Source organism: Lingula anatina, chromosome 3, assembly GCF_051362555.1.
Source record: "Lingula anatina isolate TDL-2025a chromosome 3, LinAna3.0, whole genome shotgun sequence".
NCBI classification, from domain to species: Eukaryota; Metazoa; Brachiopoda; class Lingulata; order Lingulida; family Lingulidae; genus Lingula; species Lingula anatina.
In genome coordinates, this window is record NC_141769.1 from 12,556,209 (window position 1) to 12,583,639 (window position 27,431).

At 36.2% G+C, this 27,431-nt stretch overlaps 2 protein-coding genes across 4 annotated transcripts; one reads left to right on the forward strand and one right to left on the reverse strand.

The window, feature by feature from the left end:
- Positions 1 to 180: 180 nt before the first annotated feature.
- LOC106174553 (protein brain tumor) lies at positions 181 to 14,170 on the forward strand. 3 transcript variants are annotated; one of them, XM_087009980.1, is made up of 3 exons: positions 261 to 325; positions 820 to 933; positions 3,569 to 14,170. In XM_087009980.1, exon 3 carries the CDS (start codon positions 3,595 to 3,597, stop codon positions 5,968 to 5,970), a length of 2,376 nt encoding a protein of 791 aa, XP_086866106.1. In that variant the 5' UTR covers positions 261 to 325; positions 820 to 933; positions 3,569 to 3,594; the 3' UTR covers positions 5,971 to 14,170. The 3 variants fall into 3 exon arrangements, with proteins under 3 accessions (XP_013411612.1, XP_086866106.1, XP_086866107.1); XM_013556158.2 differs by lacking the exon at positions 820 to 933 and having other exon boundaries at positions 181 to 325; XM_087009981.1 differs by lacking the exons at positions 261 to 325; positions 820 to 933 and adding an exon at positions 356 to 705.
- Positions 14,171 to 18,284: 4,114 nt separating this feature from the next.
- Positions 18,285 to 27,430, reverse strand: LOC106164988 (E3 ubiquitin ligase Rnf121-like). The gene is made up of 8 exons (XM_013543056.2): positions 27,281 to 27,430; positions 22,476 to 22,516; positions 22,063 to 22,204; positions 21,316 to 21,470; positions 20,049 to 20,277; positions 19,722 to 19,855; positions 19,249 to 19,350; positions 18,285 to 18,980 (listed from the first exon to the last, which is right to left on the reverse strand). Exons 1-8 carry the CDS (start codon positions 27,317 to 27,319, stop codon positions 18,860 to 18,862), a joined length of 963 nt encoding a protein of 320 aa, XP_013398510.2. The 5' UTR covers positions 27,320 to 27,430; the 3' UTR covers positions 18,285 to 18,859.
- Position 27,431: the final 1 nt, after the last annotated feature.

Below are 27,431 nucleotides of genomic sequence, written 5' to 3' on the forward strand. Positions count from 1 at the left end.
TCAATGAACTGTAATGCTTCTAAAAGGCATGACGTCATAAAAGAAGTGTTCAAGGCGGTAAACTGAACAATCATAACAAATGCATATCCCTGATCGATCCTTCCTTTTCTAAGGAATGCTTCCTCTTTGTCTTTCTATGAACAGTAATCTAGATAAATAGCCTCGGGTTTCAGCAGATGCACCTGTCATACCTCACATGACCAGCAGATGGCGGCACCAGCTAATGAGATGCACGCGGAAACGAGGTCAGTTGTATTCGAAGATGGCGGGTTGAAAGGTGCTTTGTCTTCCGAGAAAAAGAAATTTCAAATTTGTTATAATTTAAGTAAGTATATATTTAATTACCTTATTCATAGGTTTACAGGTAATATATAGATAATTTGTATATGTGATCGGCAAGGTAAGACCATTGCGATCGTGCAAATTCGTATGTGTAACAGTTCACGTTTCTTTGTTTTTGTTCGCAGTTGTCAAACATGGCGATCGATATTTGTATGATTCATCCGGAATTTGCAATGTCCATGTTTTTAAAGAAATGACTCGGCCCCTTATCCGATGCATCATATCTCTTGGGCACTGCAGTAATAAACTGGAGAACCTTTGCACCAGGAAGATAGTTGCCCAAAAGGCTTTCCGTGAAATAGCTCGTTTTAACCCCTCGACAGCTGTCAAAATCAGCTGACTTTGCCTTTACTATTCAAGAAGGTAATGGTTACTTTGTATTTTTCTTCTAGTTTATGGATTTTATTGATGTCACGCCTTAAGAAAGTTTACGTTCGCTTTGTATTTTAATAGATGAGGGTTCTTATATATCAACAGGTCTTGGATAAATGTATTCAGTAAGACGTAAGACGCAGCGTGTTGATGTCAATTTCACAAGCCAGACTTATTAATGACAGTTGAAAAAAAACTTTCCTATATATTCCTTAAGATGTAAGTATTTCCCAGTTCTTGTCACACCTATGTCATTATTTTGTTTAAAGTTGATTTTATCAGTAAAATCAATTTGGAAATTCACTTATTGGCTTAAGAAGTTACTTAACTTGTCAAAGATGGGTGTGTCTGTTGTTGTGTGGTCCTATGAAAGATGTAAAATGTTTGGTACTTTTGTAGTGTACCCCCCCACCCTGTAACTTCCTGAAACTTTCATTTTTCAAACATTTTTTTACTTTGTCTTTTTCACCTATGTCAAAGCTGTTGAAATAAAATGTTTTTGTAATTACCTGTGGTCTTTTTATTAGTTTTAATCACGTTTAATCCACCCCATTGAAATACAATGTGAAAATTTACGATGTACCTGCAGTCAACAACTTGCCGCATTTTCGTTGGCTAATTCTTCCTTATTTTATGTGAACATAGGATTGATACATTGTATACTTGGACTTCCTCTGTGAAATTATTATGAGCTACTTGTTCACATAAAATTACCCTAGAGTTAGCCAACGAAAACGCGGCAAGTTATTGACTGCGGGTGTAAATTGAAGATTCTAACATTGTATTTCAATGGGCTGGATTAAACCTGATTAAAACTAATAAAAAGTCCACAGGTAATTAAAAAAGCATTTTATTTCAACAGCTTTGACATAGATGAACAAGAAAATGTAAAAAACTGTTTGAAAAGTGAAAGTTACAGAAAGTTACAGGGTGGGGGGGGGGGGTATACTACAAAAGTACCAAATGTTTGACTAAATTGGGCATGGATTATGTATTTTGCTGTTTTAAATTCAGATATCAGAAACTAGGCCATATTGAAAAATGTAATATGTATTAACTTAAAATTATGAATACAGTAACATTTTTAGGAATAAAGAACAGACAGATTTTTGTGTGTTAAAATGTAAGTTCAATATGGAAGTGATTAATTCACCAGAGAAAGTGTCAACATATTTAATGACAGTGAATTCTAAAAATTAAAAAAAAAAAAAAAAAAACAGTCAGTAACCTTTAAATGTACTTTATGTTTTTAAGTTTGATTTACTGATTTGAAGTAAGAGTGTTGATTGTGTTGTATGGAATATAGCAGTCTGATTTCTAAATTTTTTTTTTTAGAATGAAGTGACACCTATTTAATAATACCAAATTGTATTTAATATAAGCTCTGGATATAGATAAAAATACTTCAATTATGAGTAAAACAAATAAGAATTTTAATGACATTTTAATCTGTACATTATTATTTCTAGGCAATTATTGCATAACTGTTTGAAATATGAGGTACTTGTTATGAAACAAACCTGGCATTTCGACAGAAGTGATAACTCGATTTGCTGCTAATAAGTTACATTGTGTGTTGTTTTCCTGCATACCGTCATGAAAAGGTGATTGATAAGAACATTTCTTCATTGCTTCAGCAGAAAATAATTTGTTGCTTCTTTCAATGGGTGTTAGGTGTACATATTTCAAGTGTGAAGGTCCTATCCCTGAAGTAAAACAAAAATATAACAAACAATGCTTGTATCATCAGATCTTATTTTAGTACATGAATGTTTAGTTTAATGTTTAGTTTATTTATCAATATCACCTGTATTTTGTTTACATTTTTTTGTAGCCAGGTGACCTAAACAAGGCTTCCACATGATAGACTATCTGATGAACATGGCATTTAGTTGTCAGCAGGAACCTGTTTTAAATTTGGTTTTATCTGTTAATGTTCAGTTCAGTTGAGGACTGAGAGGTGTCAAGATCTCAAGTACCTGTACTAGTAGATATAACAAGTGCTCAAAGTTGTCCCCCAAATGAAAATGACCTTTAAGTTAACATTAGTTAGGAGAAATCTCCATGGAAAGCACTTGATTTATGTGCTACGTGGCTGAACTCCACAAGGTCATCATGAAGAAAGTGATAAATTATATGAAGGTTCAATATTTGTTGTCATTTATAAATGAGATAACTGATGTCAGGCAAGCAACATCAGGTAAAATATTTACTGTACTAGTAGGTTTTTGATAAAAGAATATTATGAAAGTCATTTATCATCTACAGTTGCTAGGCCAATAAAAAAGTATTTGGTTATTGCTGTTACAGTATTTACTTAGAAACGAGTGTAGAGTTTGAAGTAATATCGCATTAGTGTGCTGTTTATAATTTGTGTCTGACCAATCAAACCACCCTGATATCAATGGCACTTGCTGTGCCTCCACACACTGTTTGCAGAAGTTTGTGTTTGGGATCAACCTAAATCCTTTGATCTTGAACTTAAATGTAAATATTTATACATGATATTCTTATTTTGGTAGTGGAGTGTCATTATGGGGCCTTTCAAGCCAGGGATTGAGAGCACCATATTTTAGAATGCTCATTAAATCTAATCATTCCATCATGCATCAGATTATACCTACACCACATAGATATATATTTTTCAAAGTTTGATATATTTTAGAGGATATTTGTCTGTAGCTATTCAAATTTACTGACTGCTGAATATTTTCACTTAACTTGCTTTAGCTGTGGGTAGGGTTTAAGTTTCAGTGTATTTTAATGTATCAAGTATCAATTTATCCACATTAGCCCGTCAGTTATTTACATGTAATTTTTATTTATTTATTTATTTATTTATTTTTAATTCCAGGTGCAATTTTCCTGTGAGAGAGATCAATGGTTGTAGAACACACGATGGCCTCCCCAGCACCTTCCTCAACAGACACCATGACATCAACGTCAACATCAAACTCAGTAGAAGAGCTTGACATCACCATCAACACAAAGTGCAGCCTGTGCACTGAGACCTACACAATCCCAAAAGTGTTAAGTTGCTTCCACACATTCTGCCAGCCATGTTTGGAGAAAATGCAGGAGATCCCTGAAAAGATCCAGTGCCCCACGTGTCGCCAGGAGACCCTCCTGCCTGCCTCTGGTGTGGTGGGATTGCTACCTGATTATGCTGTGAGTAACCTGCTGGAAGCCAATGCAGAGATTGGCAACGCCCTGAGCTGCACGGGATGCAAGAGTAAGGACACCAATGCTGTTGCACGCTGCTTTGACTGTGCTAATTTCTTATGCCCAAATTGTGTAATGGCCCATCAGTTCATGCATTGCTTTGAGGGACACAGGGTGCTGACCCTAGGGGAGCTGCAGAATAAGAATGACCAGGAAGTCAACGTGGAAAAAAGCGTCACCTGCAGCCAGCATAAGAATGAGATCATGAAGTATTTCTGCAAGGTTTGTGAGACCCCTATTTGCAAGGAGTGTACCCAGGGGGATCACAAGGGCCATGAGCATGACGTCACCACGGAAGTTGGTGGCAAGCAAGTGGAAATGCTGCGCCACCTGGTGGATGAAGCCAAGGTCAAGGCCAACAACCTGCGTGGTGCATCAAAGAGTGTTGAGCATTCGTCAAACCGCCTTCAGATTCTGTTTCACAAAGCCCAGAATGAGATCAATGACACATATAACTTCTACTTATCAATGCTTGAAGAAAGGAAGCAAGAGTGCCTGAAAGAGCTGGATGGTGTATACAACTCCAAGCAGGTCTCCTTATCAGCTGTCACACAGAAAATGCAGGACTCCATTGAAAAGCTCTACCAGTCTGCAGAGTTTATCGAAAAGTTAACAAAATATGCCAGTGTGACAGAAACCCTGATGTTCAAGAGAGTTTTAGACAGCCGCATCCAAAGTATCATAAACTACAACCCAGATGTCAGTGCCCAGAGCATGTTTGACATTGAGTTTGTGTCAAACTACCAAGCCATTCAAGTTGGGGTGCGCAACACCTTTGGTTACATTCGCCAAACAGCTGACCTGAACATGCCACCGAAGCCACAGCCCATCGCCCGCCCTAATGGGGTCAAGATGCCTCGACACCCCAATGGTTCCCTTGGGCTGCTGCCAAACGGCACTGGGAGTCTGTTTGAACCCAACCCTCTCACCAAGGCATTTGGCTCCAATAGCAGTTTGAACAGCTTCTGTACCACCACGTCTACTACCACAACCAGCAGTAATGGCTACGAGAAGTGGTCAAGTGGAGGCTTCGAGATCATGCAGAATGGTGGTGGCAGTGTTGTTGGTAGCAATGGTGGTGTGGGTGATGTTTTTTCCACAGCAGCCAGTACTACTCTCCCAGACCCTGTGATGGATTTGACCTCCAAGCTGATTACGGCCAGTCTATACCCACCCAAGATCTCACACATCAAGAGGCAAAAGATGATCTACCACTGCAAGTTTGGGGAGTTTGGCGTGATGGAGGGCCAGTTTACTGAACCCAGCGGCGTAGCTGTGAATGCTCAGAATGACATCATTGTTGCAGACACCAACAACCATCGAATCCAGATCTTTGATCGTGAGGGGCGGTTCAAGTTTCAGTTTGGGGAGTGTGGGAAGCGAGATGGTCAGCTGCTATACCCAAACCGGGTTTCTGTCGTGAGGTCATCAGGAGACATTGTGGTGACTGAGAGAAGTCCAACCCACCAGGTCCAGATCTACAACCAGTATGGCCAGTTTGTGTGCAAGTTTGGTGCCAACATCCTCCAGCACCCCAGGGGGGTCACTGTGGACAACAAGGGGAGGATCATCATAGTGGAGTGCAAGGTCATGAGGGTGATCATCTTCGACCAGATGGGGAATGTCCTTCACAAGTTCAGCTGCTCAAAGCATCTCGAGTTCCCAAATGGTGTGGTGGTGAATGACAAGGAAGAGATCTTCATCAGTGATAATCGAGCCCATTGTGTAAAGGTCTTCAGCTACCAGGGGGTTTTCCTACGGCAGATTGGTGGTGAGGGAGTGACCAATTATCCCATTGGTGTAGGCATCAACCAGGCTGGAGAGATCCTCATTGCAGACAACCACAACAACTTCAACCTGACCATCTTCACCCAGGAGGGACAGCTGATCAATGCCCTGGAGAGCAAGGTGAAGCATGCACAGTGTTTTGATGTGGCCCTGATGGACGACAGCTCCGTAGTCTTGGCCAGCAAGGATTACAGGTTGTATGTGTACCGCTACAACAACTACCAGCTACCGAACATTGGGATGTAAGAAGACCGTGGCCTTTAGACCTCGCATAGATATCTGTGAATGACCAATTCCCACTGAAAACTTGATTTGCTACTTGATGATTGCTTTTGAATTGGTTGCCTGGTTGAAGAACTCTGAAGGTTGCCTGGTGAAAGAACTCTGAACGATGCCGAATGATGTCCTCTCTACGATTGGTATCCTTTAAGGGCCATACGTGGCATGTTAATACTTGAGTTTGTCTCTATGTTATATGACAAACAACAGTATATCAGTGTATTTATTATGTCCTAGATAAGTATTATTAACACGTTTAGCCATTAACTGTTGTATTGCAGTGCTGTGGGTGATCAGGTGTTTTGGTGCTCTGGTATTTTATCTGGCTAAGTGTGAACTTGACTAATTGTGAACTTGGCTTAGTGTGAAGTTGAAGGAAAGATGATGTGACAGATGTGTGCTTTATCCTTGTCTCAGACTTTGCAGGTTGTTGAAGTTTACTATCTTATCCAAGAAATATTATGCAATCAAATTTTTCAAACCTGGTCATTGAAGACTTAAGAAATAGTATTTTAAACAATAATTATCTTAATATACATATAGCATGATGTTTTTGTGCACCTGTTGATTTTTGTAAGATAAAACTTGAAAAGTACAGTGTTAACATTGAACGTTATTACATATACTCTTTGTTGTTGTCAAGTAGAAAAGAAAAAAAGCACAAGTCAAAAATCAATATTACTCTTGTTTATATAGAATATTTGCAGTGGGGCTTCACATGTTATTTTCCAGTATTTAGAATCAATTTTGTCAGAACTTGATCGAACTTAACATAGATTTTACATCAGTTCTCACATTGATCGTTAGATTTTGTACGTCAAACCAACGCCATAGAAGTTACACCAAGTTACCAAGAGAATTATAAGCCATAAATATGAGATTGAAAAAATTTTGTTGAAAGAAGAACCAAGTTCTGACAAAAATTGTTGTTGTGTTATGATAAATGAACTACGTGCCAGATGTTGACAAATGTTTCGAATATTATATATATATATATTTATCAGGACTGCCCACTAGTTGCCTAGGCGAGTGGATGCAAATGCAATATCATATTGTACACACGTTGTTGCTAGCTTTCTGTTACATTACATACTTCATAATTTGTGCAATTTGCTGCTGTTGTCATACGTATATATCCATATATATAACTGCACTGCTGCTGTACAACAGATGTGCTGACTGGTTATGCAGTTTTTTTTTTTGTTTTTTTTTTTTTCGATCATCATGTTCAGGGTCTTTTTTTAATTGGACTTTTTGTCACTAATATTTGGTCATTGATTGCAAATAGTTTAGTTTTGTATGAATTTGCTACCCCTGCTCATATCAGACATTGTTGTGTTATTTTCACACCAAAAGAGTATTATAATTTATTGCGCCACAGGTTGTCATAGAAAGAAAAGAGCAAGAGTAAAACCATCACTGTTAGTTTTTCCCCCCTTTGTCATATTTTCAAGGTTGGCACAATTTCAAGTTCAGCCTGCTCAAAATAGATGCTAAGTGCGGAAATGTTCTGCAGCGGAAATTAAATCCTTGGGACTCCTCAGATAACATCAACAAAGAAGCTGTATTAGTGCTTATTATCTATCCAGTGATGTTTGAATTTTTGTGATGCTCGTATAACTATTTTATTTTTCAATGTTGTGATAGCTAGAGACACCTTCTGTTGAAACACTGGTGAAATAATTAACAAAAAGGTGTTCTGCTTCACAGTTTAGCTACCTCTTCTCATCTTTTTGATCTAGGCAATATTAAGCTAAGGTGTACATAGAGTTTGAATCAAGATATCAAATATCATGCTACTGCCATTTTCATAACTTCAGCAAATTCCGAGTGCCAGGGTCTTTAATGCAGTCATACAGGCATCATAAAAAACCTGCTCATTCAAAAGCATCTAACCTGCCTGAAATCAAATATTGACCCAATAATATAAGGCTTTTATCGAGTTTCTTGCCCCTTTTGAGATGATGGTGATAATGCTGTTGTATTGCTTAATGTGTGGAAAGAGCAGTAGCAGGATGATCTGTTGTTTCTATTTATATAAAGTGAACGACTACTGAGTGTGGTGCTTCAATCTGACTTAGATTGCTAATCGTGTTTTCCAAAGACTGTTTTTATATTTTAATATTTTTCAGTTGTATATAATATAGATTGTAGAACAAAGATTAATCATGTGCATCGAAAAGTTAATGTTATGTGTTGATCAGGACAGAGAGTGTCATCAGAGATATTTATATATCATTATTATCGCACAAGAATAAGTCAGTGTAATTGTAGAGCATTTATGTGGTCTTTGCCTCTCCAGAGAGGGAAAAACGATATATATTTTCACTTCGTTGTTGTTATAATATAAACTAAGTCATAGCTTTGACGCTTAAGAGGAGTGTGAATCTAGTAAAAAAAATATATAGGCAGGAGATAAACAGGAGAATGAGGTTTTAATCATGTAGTCTTGGCAGTAAGGGTCTGGGTGTTTTAGATGTCGGCTCCTATTCACAGCATTATATGGTATCCTATATCAGGGGCAACAGTGGTAGCTGCGGTTCCAGCAAATGCTGTTGTTATTTTATGGGCTCAGATTAAACTAGGAATGTCTCATTGTTTTGATATCTGAAAGGAATAAGAGTCCCAGCCCTGCTGGCTCTCGTGTGTTTCTCTACAAAGTGCCCTGATACAATCTGATAAATCTTAGGGAAGATGATCTTCTCTCTCTCTCTCTCTCTCTCTCTCTCTCTCTCTCTCTTATCATGTTATTACATTGAGGTTGTTGATTTTAGGGAAATCATAATTTAGGAAGTGTTCTATGCACAGCAAATTGGTGCCTAGAAACGCCATTTGTTCCTGGTCTGTTGGGTGTCTGTGCTGGAAATTGGCAGTGCTCCAAAAAGCTGAGTGGCTTCAATATATCCTTCTAATCTGGTCTGGAAACTTCCCTTGCTGCTGTTGGTGCTTTGTTTCTGGTTCTCTGACACAATATCCAAAGGTTTCTTTTACCTTGTCAAAAGGAAATTGTTATGTCCATGTTTCTCTTTTAAACTCACTAGTAAATTGGCAGTTTATGTAACATTCCGTAGCGAAAGGTAGATGATTGTTTTATTCTTCTGATATAGCACAATGTTTAAAATGTGTGGACTCTTACTGCCTTGCATCATGAAGAAGTGGTAATGATTAGATTTGGGGGGCTATGGTTTCAGAGCACTTATATTGCATGGATTTGATATAATATATGATAGCTAGAGTTAAGATAAAATGAGAATTAAGTATTGGTGTTGATATCAGCTTAAGGTTGGTTTATGCAGCATGTTGATTTTGACTACTTCATTTGTATTTTGCTAATGTGTTGAAAACTATGCCTAGATGTGAACAAACTTTATATTCATATATACTTATATTCACACATATTTTCCATGTTATCCTATTTTATGATAATAGTGTTGATCTCTATCTATTTGTAAAAAAAATGACCTATTTTCTACCCCACAGAAAAAGCCCAGTGATTTCATTATATCAACCATTAGAGGGCTGGTTTTCAAAAAACATAATTTTGTGTTTGTGAAACTGCAGATCGTGTGCAGTTGGAGAGTTTATGACTCATGCTATCAAGGGATCAATTTTCTATGTCTTTCTTCATGTCGGATGTATATCCAAATCTCAGTATGCAGCATGCAAATATTGATTTTTTTTGTGCTGTACCTTGCATAGGCTGTTGAGAGGTGGTCACTTTCTTTTAGGGAAGGAAGGAAAAAGGGCATGGCATGACACCATTTGCACAGTTTAGAATGTTTTGTGTGCGCAGACTATTTTGCAAACATGCATAAAAGTACTGTCTTACTTTATCTGGTACAGGTTGACAAAAACTTTTTAAATGTTACTTAAAATTTTCCCTCCCTAGTCCCCTCTGGGAAAGTGAGCAGCCTTTGGCCTAGTAAATTGATGGCAGACGTTTTATTGTTTACCGCATCACACCAGGCATATGCTGAATAAGCTGCCATGGATTGCCTAGGCCAAAAACAGCTTGTTTGTCTATTTATGCATCACTAAGGCTATTTATGGTTAAAGAATAACATAGGAAGGTTAAGTGATATGTGTTTGATATTTGACACTGTTCTATTCCATATCAAGTCATAATAATTCCATATCCAAACTTGTTACATTGCTACGTTTTGTTTTAGAGTGCCTTGGAACTGTCTAAACTCAGCAGCCAATCAAATGCTTCCTTACATTCGCTGTTCATGCATGATGCACCCAGTTAGAACTCTGCTCATAGCAATACCTAAGAAAATAAACTGCTGTGCCTCATTTCAAGTCCCAGTCATTTTGACTGTCTGTTTTAGGAGATCTACACAGAGATGTTTGGGGCATCACCAGTATCAGACTAGTTGATATTGTTGGTCTTGGTACATGGTTTGATATTGTGTCACAAATTGTCTTATGCAATGCTGTAAAAAAAATACTTGCTGTAAATACAGTTGTTTTAGTGATCCTAAAACACCAACACTGTTGGATCCAAAGTATTACCAGTGAAGATATTTGATTGGTTGTTTGTATATTATAATAATCATGTTAATCACTTTTTGTAACCTCACTACCATGCAAGTAATGCCATATGTTATACGCAGTCTTCATTTATTTTGCAAGTTTCACAAAAGTATTTAAAAAAAGAAAAAACAATTTTATGCTCCTTTGACTTTTGCTGGTTCTTAAAATGATCTTGATGTTGAGTTTTATTACTTGTATCCAGTTTGAAATTTTGAATTTTCATATTTTGTTAATTTAGGATTTAGTGTGTTTTGTTATTGTATTTTATACTTATATATTATAAGCATGGTAAAAAAGCTTAAAAAGAGTGTTGTATTTTTGTCACCATATGCATGTGTTAAACTTAGGCTAGGCCAAATATTGATTGTTGTAAAAGTATAACTGTGACTTAATTAAATTTTGACATAATGGTACTGGTTTATGAACATATCAAACTATCACAGATATTTTGATTTTGGAAAATTAGACGAGAAACGAATTCTGGTTTTAAGCTCTCTCTCTCTCTTTCTCTCTTACTCTATTTATGTATAATATATTTCTCACTTAATTGAAGCATAATTATTAGGCAAACATGGGAGACAATCAAGATAACAGAACATCTTCAGAATTGCCTTATGATTACTAACAATCCATCCTGGGTTCAAGTAGTATGCTTTTGTATGGTAACTGTGATAGTTTGTGTTCATAAGCTTTTGTTTATAATAATATTTATAAATTGTTCTATTTGTATCTTGGAATTTTAATCTCATGTTGATCTGACCACCCAGGCATATAGAATGCAATGGTGTAGTTCTACTCTCACAATATAGGGGGCAGCACTGACTGGATGATGTAGTTCTCTCCTTACACAATAGGGGCAGCACTGCTTGATGAAGTGTTTGCTTCAGCCTGCTTGTTGGGTGTAAGTATGTGAGTGTGTGATATTATTGAAGGTGTCTTTCACATCAGTTCACTGCATGGGTGTAAATCTATTTTCAGGGACTTTTTATGGTTTGAGAAAGGAACACACCAGTTGATTTGTTAAACCAAAACTGAAATTATGCTAGACATTAAAAAACTCCAAATATTGCAATAATTCTTTGATAAACTATCCCCCACCCACCACTGAGACGAGGTGTACTCTCAAGATCAGTGGGTGTGTAAACAAAGATTATGATTGTCAGGGTGTCAAACATTTTGAGTTGTTGTTATTGAAATCTGCTCATTGTGGATCAGTATTGTTATTTGGGCTCTAAGCTATGGCGTGTTTTCATGTGTAAGTCTGTATTTAAAGTTTTAGATATGATGTTTAATACAATTGGGCAAACTTATCCATGATTTTGATGAGGAAAATTGTCCCCTGTTGTCCAGATGTCCACCTGGACAAGGGCATGTCCTAGTTGTCCAGCTGGACTTCAGTTTGTGCAGGTATTACTTTGTGTATTGGGAGTTGTGAATTCTCATTTGTGGCCAAAAACCTTATTGGAAACATTCCCTTTGTTATTCTTAAAGCATTCTTTAAAAAAAATAGGCAGATGTGTGGTTCAAAACAAAAGGAAAAGGAATTTAAAAGATTGCCTGTCTGTCCACTTATTCATGGAATATTTTCTATTGCCTGGGAAATCATATTTTCTTCTCCATATTAGCATGTATTCTCGTATTCTTTAGAGATGTTTATTGTTATATTTGTATAATCACATAAGTTGCAAGTTGAAACATTGTGTTGAAAAAAAAAAGTAGTTGATGCTGCTACAAATAAAAATCATTGCTTATTTAATACTAAGACTTATCTATGATACTGAAAAAATTCAGGAAACCATATCTCCAGAGTGCTGATTATTGAAATACCTCACCCTCTTCAAACCACTCTCCTGGGTAAACCAGCAGTTGCCTCTTTTCTGGAACAGAAATCAGTGAATCACACTTTTTAGACTCCCCAAACCTTTTTTATGTCATAGCCTGTGCTGTGCTATTTTTTACTGTTTTGTTGAAATTTAAACCAAGTGTTATGTTGCCATGAATATACAGAGTTGTAACTCGGTACATTCAAAATTGTTTGCTACAGACTTATTTTGTTTAGAGTCTTTTAGGGAAGTGGCCTTATATTTAGGTTAAGAAGCTTGTCATTTTGCATTAAAGCTTGTAACTGTCAGGTCTTTCCAGAAATATTTTACAGATACATTGATTTACAAAACATGCATTGTTTGAGAGGAATCCAGTCTGCTCCAATTTGAGGAAACCAAAAAAACTAGAGTGCTAGACTATTTGAAGAGACATATTTTTAGTATCTTGTCTCAGCAGACAAACTTACACAGTCTTCATGCAGTTGCTATTGTTGAATTGTATTCCTCACAAACTAATCTGGACACTTGTTGGTATCTAGTTTATCCTATTGACTGTTTATCTTGAGCTAATGAAAAAGGAAAAAACCAAGAAGACCCTGATGACAACTAGATTTTGTATTTACCTGGGTTTTTGTTTTGTTTCTATTTGGATACTGCCTATAAGAAGTTTGATGTTTTAAGGATATGAATAGCTTTTGAACTAAAGCCTGTGTTACTGTTTCGAATGACAAAACTTCATCTTATGTTGAATTTTTTCTCATGCAACTACTGTAGCACCACCTATTATTAACTGTGATAAACCATTTTTTTCCATATCATATATTCTTGGTTGATTTTCAAGAACAGCTGCACTCTTTTTCCATTCTTTTAGTCCATATGCTTTCCTTACTGATATGCCATGGGAAAATTAGACCTCAGTTTCTAGCTTGATTAAGGTTTAGGGTCTTGTTTCTCACAAGTGCAATTAGGTGCGGTGATTTCTTACAAAGTCTTGAATCTTCCATATTGAAATGAATCCTTCATGTTCTTGCCATTTCTACTTCATTATAACTCGCGGTTTTTAAAGTGTTTTGTAAAGCTTTGGTTGCAAATCTAGGTAAAAAAATCATTCACAGGAAAACTATTTGTCAGTCTTAGCCCATTGTTGGATTTCATATTTTGTTCTAGAAGTTGGGTCAGTGTAACTCTCTACTTCAGATTCATTTTTGTTGCCATGGCGATAATATACTTTATTGTTTACTATATTTATTTATGAACTTGTTGAATTGTGCACCAGTTGCCACTAAATTTTTGGCGTGTCTGACCAGGCAGACTTGATTAATTTCTCTAAATTTCAGCAATAATGGGGCAACTGTCATAAACAGATTTTAAAAAATCTACATTGAGTTCAGGTTTAATTTTGTTAAGGAAAGTTTTCTCATTCATTTTGTATACTGCTGCACAAAGCTGTGAAAGGAAAGGTTTTAAGTGAGATGTCTGTACTATTTTCCAGGGGTAATTCTGAAGTAATCTTGAAATAGTCGTACCACCAGGGTTATTTGTAGTAAGGAATGGTTTTTATGCTTGAGCAACCATTATTGTAGGGAGATAAGATTGACAACTTTGTATTAATTAAGCTATTGGTAATATTGGATCTGAAAGGACAGAGCATTGTTTAAGAAAAGACTAGTTAAAAATAAATATACTGTTACAACACAATTTATATGTTATAATAATTATGGTTTTAATTGTCCCTTTTTCATGTATTACAATTTTTTGTTATAAGAGTGTATATGGATGGTTCAATAAAGTATTTTGTTTGCTTGGAATTTTTTGTGGATTTTTTTCTGGTATATCAGTGTACTGCTTGAAGGTCAGTAGTCATCAATTCGAAAAAAAAAATAGTTTTTTTTGTATTAAAACAAAGTGAGTAATGATTGATATCCAGCAAGACAATGTGCCATGTGCAAAATATAAAGAGTACAGTTGTTGTCAAAGTTAAAGATCACGCATTCGCGTTTGCAGTGGGCAAACATGGTAACAATCATCTTTTTGCGCAAACGAAAAAAAAAATGGAAATTGCATATGAAGCATTGTTTTCATCCTTCAAATGTTTTGAAACTGAAGAGCACAGAAATTATTATCAAAATCTGTCTGTTGAAGTGTACAAAACTTCTTCATTTGGGAAGTCCTCTTAAGTAATAATTTAAGGGGACAACAATTTACGACGCAGTAAATCTCATGTTACCGCTACACTTCCTTCACGACACAAGCTTACACCCAGAACATCGGTTCAACCATTTATTTTAAATTCCTTCCTTGAACCGGGTTTGGATGTGGCTGTAAACTATCTAATAGTATAACGTTTCTAATTAGAAAAAAAAAAAGACATGAACTTGAAAAAGTGAAACACGGTATAAGCACAATAATGTTGAATCTTGTTTACAGTTGGAGTATTAATAATTAGGTATTTTACCGTTAATACGTGGCGTATAGCACAGTACCGCACACCGCACTCGGGCATTAAGGGACCTGGGAATCTGGACAGTTGTTCATAAATCTCGGCTAATATTAAAGGGAGGCAGTTCTACAAGTTTTTTTTTCGAAAAAAAAAACGATATAATATTTGAGTCACAAGTTGACGAATTAAGTGAGGCATGCTGTAATAAAGCAAAAAAATAAATATTCATGTTAACAACAAAATTTACATTACACGATGGCTATTTTTGGTTTCCACTTTTCCTATCATAATATATAAATATTGCATGACAAGACGTCGCACACTTGTTTGTTATCTCACAATAACAGCAACGGGATTTTTGGCACTGAAACGTGTCAAGGGTTAATATCCGGCTGTTTAACAAAACAGTGGACCGTAAAGCGGATGCAACTTTAACGATGCAGGATATTCAGACTAAGCATACATCCGCCATTCTTGGAATACATCGTTTATTGACTCTTATTAGGATGCTAAAAGTTGACATCCTCCTCACTTCTCGTTTCATCTGCTAAGTGAAGCGATTTGAAGCCGTGTTTACTCAGGGAAAGACGTGTTTTTCTGACACCAAATGCCTATGAATTTCATCGCTGTTAACTATTTGGTTATAGTTTGCATCGGAGCTGGTCTGAGACGCTGATCTGGATTCCAGTATAAGAGAAACGCGACAGGATTGATTTAGAATAGACCAACATTACACCATAGAGGCGCGCCATGGCAGAATGCTGGTATATATTTGGAACTTGCTGGTGTACCACCGTCTACGTTTTGACGGGTTTATCTGCGGTCGGAAACATAACGACTGTGGCTATTGTACTTTCCAGTGACAAACTAAGAAAACGATCAACTTTCGTAATACTTGTATTCTTGGCTTTGGCAGATTTCCTTATGATGGCAAGTCTGACTGTGTTTTGCGCCGTCGAACCATTTTTCTCTAAAATGGAAGATGTCAAAAGGCTATGTATCCTGAGAAACCTGGAGCACTGGTTTAATTCAAACTCTCTGTTTCTGTCGTATCTTTTCATACTAATGGTGACAGTTGAGAGGTTTGCAGTTGTGCATTTTGTATTCCGTGCTCCGCGCGTCTTCACGCGCAAGAATATTCTGATCGCGTGCACCTGTGTCGTCATTCTCGTCTGCTCGTTCAACGTTTACCTCTTCTGGTGGCAGGTGCCTAATTATTACTATCATGACTGCGATTTTGAGCCACCTTTTACAGATATCAAAAATTACAGCTATTACATTGTTACAATTGGAACATGGGTAATAATGCTTGTGTTGGATGTTGCTATCATGTGGAAATTGCGACGAAATGCGACTGACGTGAGACACAGACGACATAGCCGCACCACTGAAGATTCACATCGTTATGCCAGTACACACGTCATGCTGATATGTACAGTCGGTGCGTTTTTGTTATTGGTTGGACCACTTCTCATCATCGAGATTATCGACATCAATGGAGGGGACGCCCTCATCACTCCGACTACGCGAGAGACGCTATTTTTCTTCAGTAAATTCAACCACTGCGTCAATTTTTTCCTGTACGTTTTGACGTGCAGGATGTTCCGCGAGGAAGCGTGTCAAATGTGTGGAATGGGAAAATGTAAAAATCAAGTCTTGGCAGGCACCAGTCGGCGACCTAGTGAGCAAAGCGGTACCAAAGTTTCAACAAGTACTTCTGTGTGAGGAACAGGTTAGTTCTCACTGAATGATCCTAACACGGATGCTGGGGAAATGTTGTCGGGCATGCAGAGTTCGCTACAAATTTTTCTCCAAAGGAACGCAGTCCGACACGGCTTGTGTCTGAACACTCACGGGCGGCTGTTTTGATGTATATAACTTATATATTTATCTATTTGTTTATTTGCTGGATTGTCATAACGCAGTACGTCTTTTTTTTTTCGATATAGTCGGCTGACAGTGACTGTTTTACGGTCGAGTCACTTGCAGCTGGAATATTAGGGCTAAGTATTGATGTCTTGACAAGCAAGAATAGAAATTTAAAAAAAAAATGGTTTTTAATTCCACGTGCTACATTTGGAAAAATTCCTTATCAAATGAAGAATTTAAATGTATAAATTGCAATCCTAAGACGGGGATATAACGGCATTTGGCTTTACGTAGACACGCTTTTGCCGAAAACTCGCTACGACTCGTTAATAGGTCATGATGAAATACGGTACAAGAACGAACTACAGCCTGAGAGGGTCTTCCGTTTTTATTTCTTTATTCTTGTTGTTATTATTATTATTTTAATTATTATTTACAGTGTCAGTTGATTAAGATGCGTATGCATCCATTAGTTTGTATGTTAAATGTAGATGCCATTAAAATTACGCTGTTTAAGATAAATGCGTAGTGGGAGACCAGTGGCAGATTCTGGGTAGAGGTGGGGTAATTTAATGAGAGGGTTTCTGCATGATATTAAAATAAGGGAGAGCATCTTTTGATAATTTTGGTTGCATAAATCGTGTTATTTCTGGCCAACAGAGATATAAATCAAAAATATTTACGAAATAAAGTTGTGTTAAGTTTTGTTTGAACTTAGATCTATGGAGACAAAACTGGTTTAGGAAATTCGCAACAAACTTCAAAATCAAAATTTCAAAGGAAATTTTATGGTTGTGTGAGTTTCCACTAGAAAAGTGGTTTAAAATAATGAAAAGACAAGTTTTACAACTGCATACCTTCGATAAAATATAATTGTTAGATCCTGTTCAGAGATCAAAATATTGTTTACAAAAGTTACCTACCAAACCGAAGTTGAAAAGAATAGAGGCTTTCATTTTAACAGGAATTATATTATTATGTGTATTTTTATTTTTGTTTAATGACTATATATACGATTTTTTATCTTTAGTTGAGAGTATATGGGCGGTTCAATAAAGTTTGCCTTGACATACTGTGTTGTTAGTTAGTTATTTTTCATTTCAATTACAAGGTAATATGTCATAAAATTCACGGGATAAAACGTTTTTCGCCACCATTTACATTTAATCAAGAATCCATTTCCACTTTGCAGTGGTAATATAATGTCATTTCCTATCTTTCGCGCAGAACATTGATTTTCAAATCAGTCATACATATTTTTTAATTAGTCGCTGAGCTACAATATGGAATAACAGATTTATTGTAGACATCAAACTATTGAAGCTGTCTTCAGTGGAAATCGAAAAACACTAAGCTGTCAGACAGAAATGGCATTAATTATCTGAATACCTCTCACTGGCGCCATTCTGTTGTTTTATCATAGGGGCCTACAGGTATTAAATTCACTTGGGATGGGGTACTTCAAAAGTTCGGGAAGTTTCTGCAAATTTCGTTTAGATTACGTTAGGTCGTCAAAAGCCACTTTTATTTTTGTGAAACCCATGAAGACCCGGATATTTAATGGCACATGGGTAATGTATGTGTAAAAACAAAAATAACAACTGACACATTGGTGTGATAAATCGATTTTATTGTTACATCATTATGTGAAGATATCTAGAAAAAAAGTAAATTTGTACCTACATATGTAAGGGGTCATCCATTTTTATCATCATTTTCTCAAGTCTACAAACCCCTAAGCTGGGAGGGGGGGCTAATACCCTATGTGCGCTTTGAATAAAAAAATGACGATCCAAATTGCTGGCAAAGGCCATTGTTTGTAGCTAACCTTGTACGCTCTGAGGGAGGGGTGGAAAAGTCTACTCTTTGTAGACTTTGGAAAATGATGATAAAAATGGATGACCTCTTACCTTACAAAGAAAGCCATTCAATACCAACAACGACATATAATACTATAATACATCACGGAAGTGGACATAATCAAAATACACTGGTAGTGAGCATTGTGAAGTTACTTAATTTATTAGGAATTCATGCCTGGTTAATGCAAACTGACTTTGGCTGCCTTTCTGGTTTTTCTCTATACACAAATCATTTGCCTTTGTTCAAAATATAATTTGAAATATACGCAGAAAATATTTCTACTTTTACAAAGGGCAGTTTAAAAAGGGGGCATTTCACAAATCATTTATTCGAGTCCTAGCACCCAATTTATTCCTTGAACAACCATGATTATGACAGGTTGCCAAGCAACTAAATAACGTATCCAGTCCAGTAGGTTTCCATAGAGAACATGGGGCCGCTCCCACCTGAGGTGTCAGTCAAGGAATTACAACCAATCACAGGCAAAACAAATATCAACCAAACCATATAAGGATTGCTGGCAACAAACCAATGCTGTATGACAGAAAGACAGTATTGAAGCAATGAACGATAGGCAAAACTGCGTTGAAACTTCTGTGTGTCACAAAACCTACATTGATTACGCTGTGTTAATACACAATAAATATATTTTGCATGCCTTTAAAGTTATTACACATTAAAGTCAAAGTAAAAGCATGAAACCAGAAAGGATACGGACTGGGGAACATCCTCTTCAGGTCCACCTTCTCCTTGCAGTAAGGACAGGTCTGTTTCTTGCCTACTATACACCAGCCACGTATACAGAACTCATGGAATCTGACATTAGAGTTAAGGAACTTATGCCATAATTTAGGGAGAAAACATGCCATGAAATGAAATATAGTAAAAGCACCTGAAAACAATGGGAAAAGTGCTAAAATTGTATAGATATACTTTAATTTGTTTAACTATGAATATTTTAAGTATGTTATAATCTCATTTCCTTTAAGTACTTTGCGAAGGTCTTTTCACCTTTTTACTTATGCTGAAATATTGAAAATGACTTTTATAAGAATGCTCTCATAATCATAAAACTTCTTTATAATGAGTGGATATAGAATTTAAAACCACAGTTAATATAAAGACAGTTGTGTCATATCAATAATAATCACAATTACAATATCAATAAAAACAATTACCAAGGATACTCATGATTACAAGATAATTTATAAGTTTCTTCTATTATTGCATCTTCATTGTCTTTGACTAATATTTTATTGCCACAGACAGCACAGATGTCAGTTTCCAGTCTCCTGGTTGGCACTCCTGTGGTGGTGTAATACTGGAATAAGAAAAATAAATAAATAAAACAAACAAAGCAGTCTTGTTGGAACTCTGGGATTTTTACTCTATGCTATTTATATGATTTTTAAATATATTTATTTTGTTCGTACCACCTTACATGCCATCATACATACCATTTCAGGATTTGAAGGGAGAGAGGGATAAGGCTAATATATTAAATTTGCACTTACCCCAATGTGTGCTGCCATTTTGTCAGTTATAACCTCAGCAAAGTCTCTTCCCACCACACCAAAATATAAGCCATAAAACAGCAATAATAGACCAAAGTCCATAGCAGTTTGAGGCTTGATAAGAAATAGCAGGTTGAGGCCAAACAGAGTCCCCATTATAATTGCATAGCCTGCAATGCCAAAACCATAGCTTGCTTTGTAGATGAGAAGAAACCACTTGTAAACCAATCTGCAATGTAAATAATAGCGTCTTTCCCCTAAACCAATTTAACTTTTTAGGTGAAAACAATCGACAAAAAAATTTGTATCCAATACACTCTCTAATATGGAAATATTACTTGTGCATGTTGCACTCTACCACCCTGAGCTTCAGAGATAACTTGCCACTAACCTCTTCACTATAGCCTATCTTCATCGTGTCAAGTTACCTCTGACCACATTCGATAGCCTCCGCCGCCCGCCAATCAAATTTAAAGCCCGCACTCAATGACTTATTGAACGATCTAGCCAATGAACGCGAACGAGTCAAAGCGCGCTTTGTTCAAATCTGGACCAATCAGAGATAAGGCTGAATATCAGGGACTTGCCGTAACCTGTGGGCAGCACGCAAAATACATCATCCCTCATTAGATAATGATGCAGGGCCTCAAACTGATCTGGTTTCAATTCCGATATACTCATATTTTGCAAAGAATCAAGAGATAACTTAACACATTATTTTACGTAGTCACTCGTAGGAGACGCCATGCTTTCTTTGTGTACGGTTATGCACTCGGAACTACTCGGATGTCTCTGCACTCGACAATAACTTTGTTGTTAGTATGGAGCTTGCGGAATCAGCCGAGGATTGCCGATTGACGGTCAACCAATCAGCGTTTTCACCAAACTTTGGTGAAAAATTTTGAAACATGGATTGGATTGGCTTATATAAACTAGGTCAAACTATTTTCGTCAGAGGTAACTTGACACGATGAAGATAGGCTATAGTGAAGAGGTTAGTGGCAAGTTATCTCTGAAGCTCAGGGTGCACTCTACACATATCTGTTCTCTAAACCAATTTAACTTTTAAACAATCAGCAAAACATACTTCTGTATTCATAACCTTCACAGCATTTTCATTCTCTGGGATAGAAAATCATTTATGCACCTTGCACTCTACATTTGTACTATGAATGTAAACTTTAAAAATTTTAAAAGATATCTTTCAGTATGAAAATAAATAAATACACACAACTGTTATCAGAGCACTGATGATCTTGGTACTTACCGAGGAGTTGTCCCTGAGATTGGTTTTCTTGTAGCTCTATATGTTACAAATAAAGTTATTATGGAAAAAATGATCCAGATGACTATGAACCTCCACCAGCCAAACTTGATGCAGAATCCTACTGGAATGATCCACATGCCTAAAAGTGTTGCAATCTGAAATATATGAGTACTTGATTACTACTACTACTTCTATTGCCACTACAACAACAACAACAACAACAACAACTACTACTATTGCTACTATTACTACTACTATTACTACTACTACTACTACTATTACTACTACTACTACTATTGCTACTATTACTACTACTATTACCACTACTGCTACTACTACTATTACTACTACTACTACTACTACTATTACTACTACTACTACTACTACTGCCACTACTACAACAAGAACAACAACTACTACTACTACTACCACTACTACAACAAGAACAACTACTACTACTACTACTACTAATAATAATAATAACAACAACAACAACTAAACTAAACCACTAAACTTAAAAGTAAAGAGCATATAAAGCAGCCTGCCGAACACTGTTAGAACAACAATGTCAATGAAAACATATAATTTAGCAAAACATTTACTCAGTAACACACTAATAAAATAATAATAACTAATAACAATGATAATGATAATAAATGAGCACTGAAATAAGTCAATGCTTCATTTACACAACAGCTAGCATACACAGGAAAAAACAGTACAATATATGAAATAAAGTCAGCACACCTGATATGACTTGAAATGCCTTTGTTTCCACTGGACTAAGACCACCTGAGCCACGATTAATGTGGTAATGAGGATCAGCATCATCTCAGCATGCATGGCCTCGTGACCACGATGCTTCTCATGCATCGCTTCATGGCGCAATCTGAAATTTTAGAGCACACAAGTAGATCAACTTCATGCATGCCACTATTATAATTTTGAAAATGCATTACTTAAAGGTTAAATAAATCTAATGTACAATATATATGCTCTAGGTACCTTTAGTACAGAATTTTTTTACCAAATACCTAAGATAATTTTATTTTATTATATGAAGTAGTTCTGAATTTTGAAAAAGCTTGCCAATTATTCACTGTTATGACAAATTATATAGGCTTCTTAGTCAATAATATATCTTAAACGCTTTTGCTTACCTCCATCTTTCTTTTTCAGGCAACAAACTGAGGTCTATAGTCTGAAATAAATAATATAAAAATAAACAGTAAATAATTAAAACAAATTATATCACCAATAATATAATATCTTTTGCTAAAAAATGATAGTCAGTGTACATTGAACAAGACAACATTGCTATAGAAAAAGAAAAGACAATGGAAAAGATAACTAGAGGATCAGAGAGGCGATACCGCCTCCGGATATTGTACCACCAGCTGGAGTAAGCGCATTCGTATGGACCCCCCCCCCCCCTCCTAAAAGGGACACCATCACCAGTCTTGTGTTTGAGAAGCTCTATAAGATGCAATCAACAAGAGTTCTCAAAATATGCAAAAAAATATAACTAAAAATGGTACAATCAAGCAGATTTTCGAATTGACTTGCATTTTCCTACCCTTGATCACTACTGTATTCTCTAGACAAAAGGCCTATTGGTTTGAAATGTGTTGTCAATGGTGCATATATGCTGACAAAAGAGAAAACCTTGGGGAAACAATGGGCACATCTCTGCTAGTTTTAAAGATATGAGAGGCAAGAAAATATGCAAAGCTCAGTTCATGGTGAAAAAGTAGGTCAAAGGTCAATTTCAATATCATAGTATATGAATTTCTATTCAAGTTCAATAGCAACCATGGGCATTTCTTTGCCAATTTTGCAGATTTAAAGGCCAGAAAACATGCAAAAAGCAGTTCATCATAAAAAGTAGGTCAAAGGTCAATTTCAAGGTCACAGATTGCTAGTGTATTACTTCCTATTCAAGTTCAATAGTAAGTATGGACCTATCTCTGTCAGTTTTGGAGATAAAGGTGAACAAAAATTTGCAAAGTTCAGTTCATAGTAAAAGGAAGGTCAAAGGTCAATTTAAAGGTCACAGTAAATTGCCAGTATATGACTTCCTATTTAAGTTCAATAGTAACTATGGATCTATCTCTGCCAGTTTTGGAGATAAAAGGGAAAGAAAATTTGCAAAGTTCAGTTCATGGTGAAAAGTAGGTCAAAGGTCAATTTTAAGGTCACAATAAATTGTCTCTAATGACTTTCTAATCAAATTCAATAGTAACTATGGGCGAATCTTTGCCAGTTTTGGAGATAAAAGGGAACAAAAATTTGCAAAGTTCAGTTCATGATAAAAAGTATGTCAAAGGTCAACGTCAAGGTCAGAGTAAATTGCCTCTAATGACTTCCTATTCAAGTTCAAATGTAACTATGGACCTATCTCTGCCAGTTTTGGAGATTAAACGGAACAAAAATTTGCAAAGTTCAGTTCATAGTGAAAAGTAGGTCAAAGGTCAATTTCAAGGTCACATCTAGATTCCAAGTAAATGACTTCCTATTCAACTTAAATAATAACTATTGACCACCTCTGCCAGTTTTGGAGATATAAGGGACTAAATGTTACAATTCCTAGTTACAATAATGTGCCACCACAAAGTACTTTTTAATACAGCATAACACGAAAACCCTTTGAAATACAAAAAAAACGGAGACCACTCTCAGTGTTGGGCTTTACATGCTCTACAAAATGCAAAAAAGAACGGGTCGCTAGCATTAACGGTTCCCGAATTAGAGACAGTTTTCAGTTTCGGTATCTTATGGCTGCTACTCCCGAGAAAATGCACCGATTGACCCCAAATTCATGGAGATGAAAGATGACCCAAAGGGTAACACTTTCCAATATAATTATTGGTTAAGTCTGTGTAGTGTCTGAATAACAGTGCAAATAATATTTTTTTTCGTAAAAAATTTCATTTTTTTGAAAATTTTGGCCCGTTTGACCTTGAAATAAAGGTCAAAGGTCAAATCCAAGGGCATATTTGAAATCTACACATATTCTTACAGTCGGCATGACGTCACAAGATGGCCGCCACGCCCGGACTAGGGTAAAACAATCTGTAAGCTCCATTACTCCCCATGTTAAAATGATCAACTTTGATCGTCTGTATCTCTCACACCGGTAGATAATTAAACTTGACAACTGTTTAATTATATCAACATAGGTATTTAGTGTCAGGAAATGGCCATCAAGGACCTTTTCTAGCATCGATGCCGATTTTATCAGCGATTGAAATGCACCTCTCTTACACTGTAATTATATGAGCTGCAGTTACAGTTCTGATTGTTTTTCAGGTAAGAAGTTCCAATGGCTTTGTTATCGGATGAATCTGTCCACTGACAGCTATTGAACAGAACTTACCTGGATCCTCAAACAATCATAGAGCCCTTTGAGGTGGTTTCATGGGAAGAAAGTGATCTTATCAGTTGGTGTCATTGTAGCAAATAGAACTAAAACAGATATGATCTTCACAGGTGTGGTCATTGTATTTGTCTTTGAAAAGGGGGGCTGAAAGAAAGCTTTAATGACAATTTACTAGTCTGATTTTATTACTGAAAGTACATGCCATTTTGAGAATTTGAACAATTTTTTCTAGTAATTTTTTAATACCCATGTTGCTGCAGACAGAATTGAGATCATGGACAGAATGAAATTTTTACATACTCAATAAATCATTTAATTATTGTACTATGAAGTGTGTAAATGGCAATAATGTGCTATTGGAACAGATAAGTAATACCTTATCTTTGTGATGTTGCACACTTTCATCAAGAGGATAGAACGCAAGAAAGGCTATCAATGCACGTACTCCAGTATATGAACTGGAAGAAACAAGCGGGTGGAGCTGTTTGCTGAGTAAAATCTATTAACCCATGCAATTAGAAAAAACACTCAGCAATCAAATTTTTGTTATGGATTGGACACTACTGTTATATTTGCTTAAGTGTGATATAGAAATTCTAATTCATTTTTACTGTACAAATGTTAATTCAGAATGGAACTTTACAGCATACGTCAAGGAATTTTATAACTCCTTTCTTACATACCTTATACATGTAGATAGAAATAAAATGTAAATTTAAAGTCAACAAGTTTTATTGTATCTTTCATTTTGCATTTTGTTTAAGAATTCAAAGTGATTTATGACGGTTAAATATGCATTCAATTCAGATTTTTATAGATCGTACTTTGTATTGTGATATTGAGTCTGATGTTCTAAAAATGAAATCACTACTGTATAAATTTATATTATTTCCTAAAAAAAAAAAAAAAAAAAAAACACCATGAACTTCATTTAGCATCAGAGTCAAAAATGATTTGTAGATTTTGACAATTTATAAAGATTTAAGTGAGGCTTTCATTCAAAACTTTTTGTTTAATTGGTTAATTATGGATGAATCTATTTATGAAAAATAATTTTGGCAGGCCTCTAATGAATTTTTTTACTTTTTTGCAGAAATTATAAAAGCTAAAAAAGTATTTCATAGTCTCTTCAAACATAATCCAGACAACAGTAGAAAAATAAATTTTAATGAAAAACACAGCAGTGACAAATTAAAATTCTTTTTGAAAGCACATTAATTGCATTACTTGAGACACCTGCTTCGAACACAACAGGACTGAGCAGTGCTAGCCAAGCCTCCTTTTCTAGCTTATCAAATCTTTCAAACTGAGACCTCTAAAAGCAATATGAATATAATAGTTTTCTTTGTTTAGATAATGATTTTATTATACAAGAATTCTGACTGTATATTAATGAACTGGGTGCGTATAGGTCATAGTGTCCCAGTAGGAAAAATTGCTTTTGAAAAATAGTACACTACCATCGTTGATAAAGTCGCCACTGACGCTAGAAAATCCTTTTGATGGCAGTTTCCCTGAGCTAAATACGTAAGTGAATATCAACAAACAGTTGTCATGCGTATTTATTCACAGATATACTTGATACAGACGATAAAATATACCTATTACAACATGCATCTGGTGTAAACTGAAATTGCAGCCCGTTGGAGGAGTGTTGGTATTATCGCTGATAAAATCACCATCAGCTCTAGAAAATCCTCCTGAGGCCCATTGACTGACGCTAAAAACCCTAGTGAATATAACCAAGTGGTTGTCACAAGTAATTGTCCTCTGGTCTGCTTGATATGAACGATCAAAGTTCACCAATTTAACATTGAGAGTAATGGGCGCAAGCCAATGTTTTACCCTAGTCCAAAATGAGAGCCTCGTTCTGGGTTCAGTAATCCTGTAACCGACTGTAAGAATGACTTTTGGAAAGCCGTCTGTAGAAATTTTTCCCATAATTCCTTCCGTAGGGTAGATAATTGGCATTGAATTTTCAAAAATTTTGACAAGGGTGCATTGCAACGAGCGTCACGCCCAGGTCAATGCACCGACTGAGACAAAAAAAACTGGGGGTTCAAGTTGAGGTTATATGTGACCTAAATCCAAGAGATGGGGACAGGGGTCCTTGTGGTCTAGGAGGAGAAGCGGTAACGGTGACTTGTATCCGGCGCCAGTACGCGGAGCCGGACGAGACGGGTCGGGACTAAAACCATGAGTACCGCCAGCGTACACGCTGGTGGTACTAATGAATAAAAATAAGTCCACCACTTCACAAGGACCGCATTGGTGTACTTTACCTCCTACTTTTCTCTGACCTTTGATGTGCAGATTATTTATCTACTAAAAAGAGAGATATATTCAGGAACAAGTTCTACATTAATTGCTTATACAGTTTTAAAAAGATATAAATCGTTTCTTTATCAAACCACGCTACTTGCAAGAAAACGATAATCGGCTGTAATCATGAACAAGGGCATGGTAACAGAAGAATCAGATATAAGGGCACCTATCATATTCAGACGGGGACTCCTCATGATATTGCAAATTCAGATGTTCTAAATCACCTTCTTTTCAATAGAAGATGAACGAGTATATATTTACCCTATTGCCAACGCGGACATATCTTTCTGGGTCCGCCATCTTGCAGCACTCAATAGGAGCCTATAATTACTGGTTGGTATTTCTTCGAAATTTTACCAGGAACTCGTCACACATTGGGATTGCAGGTAGATTTCAGTCATGTTAAATGTAA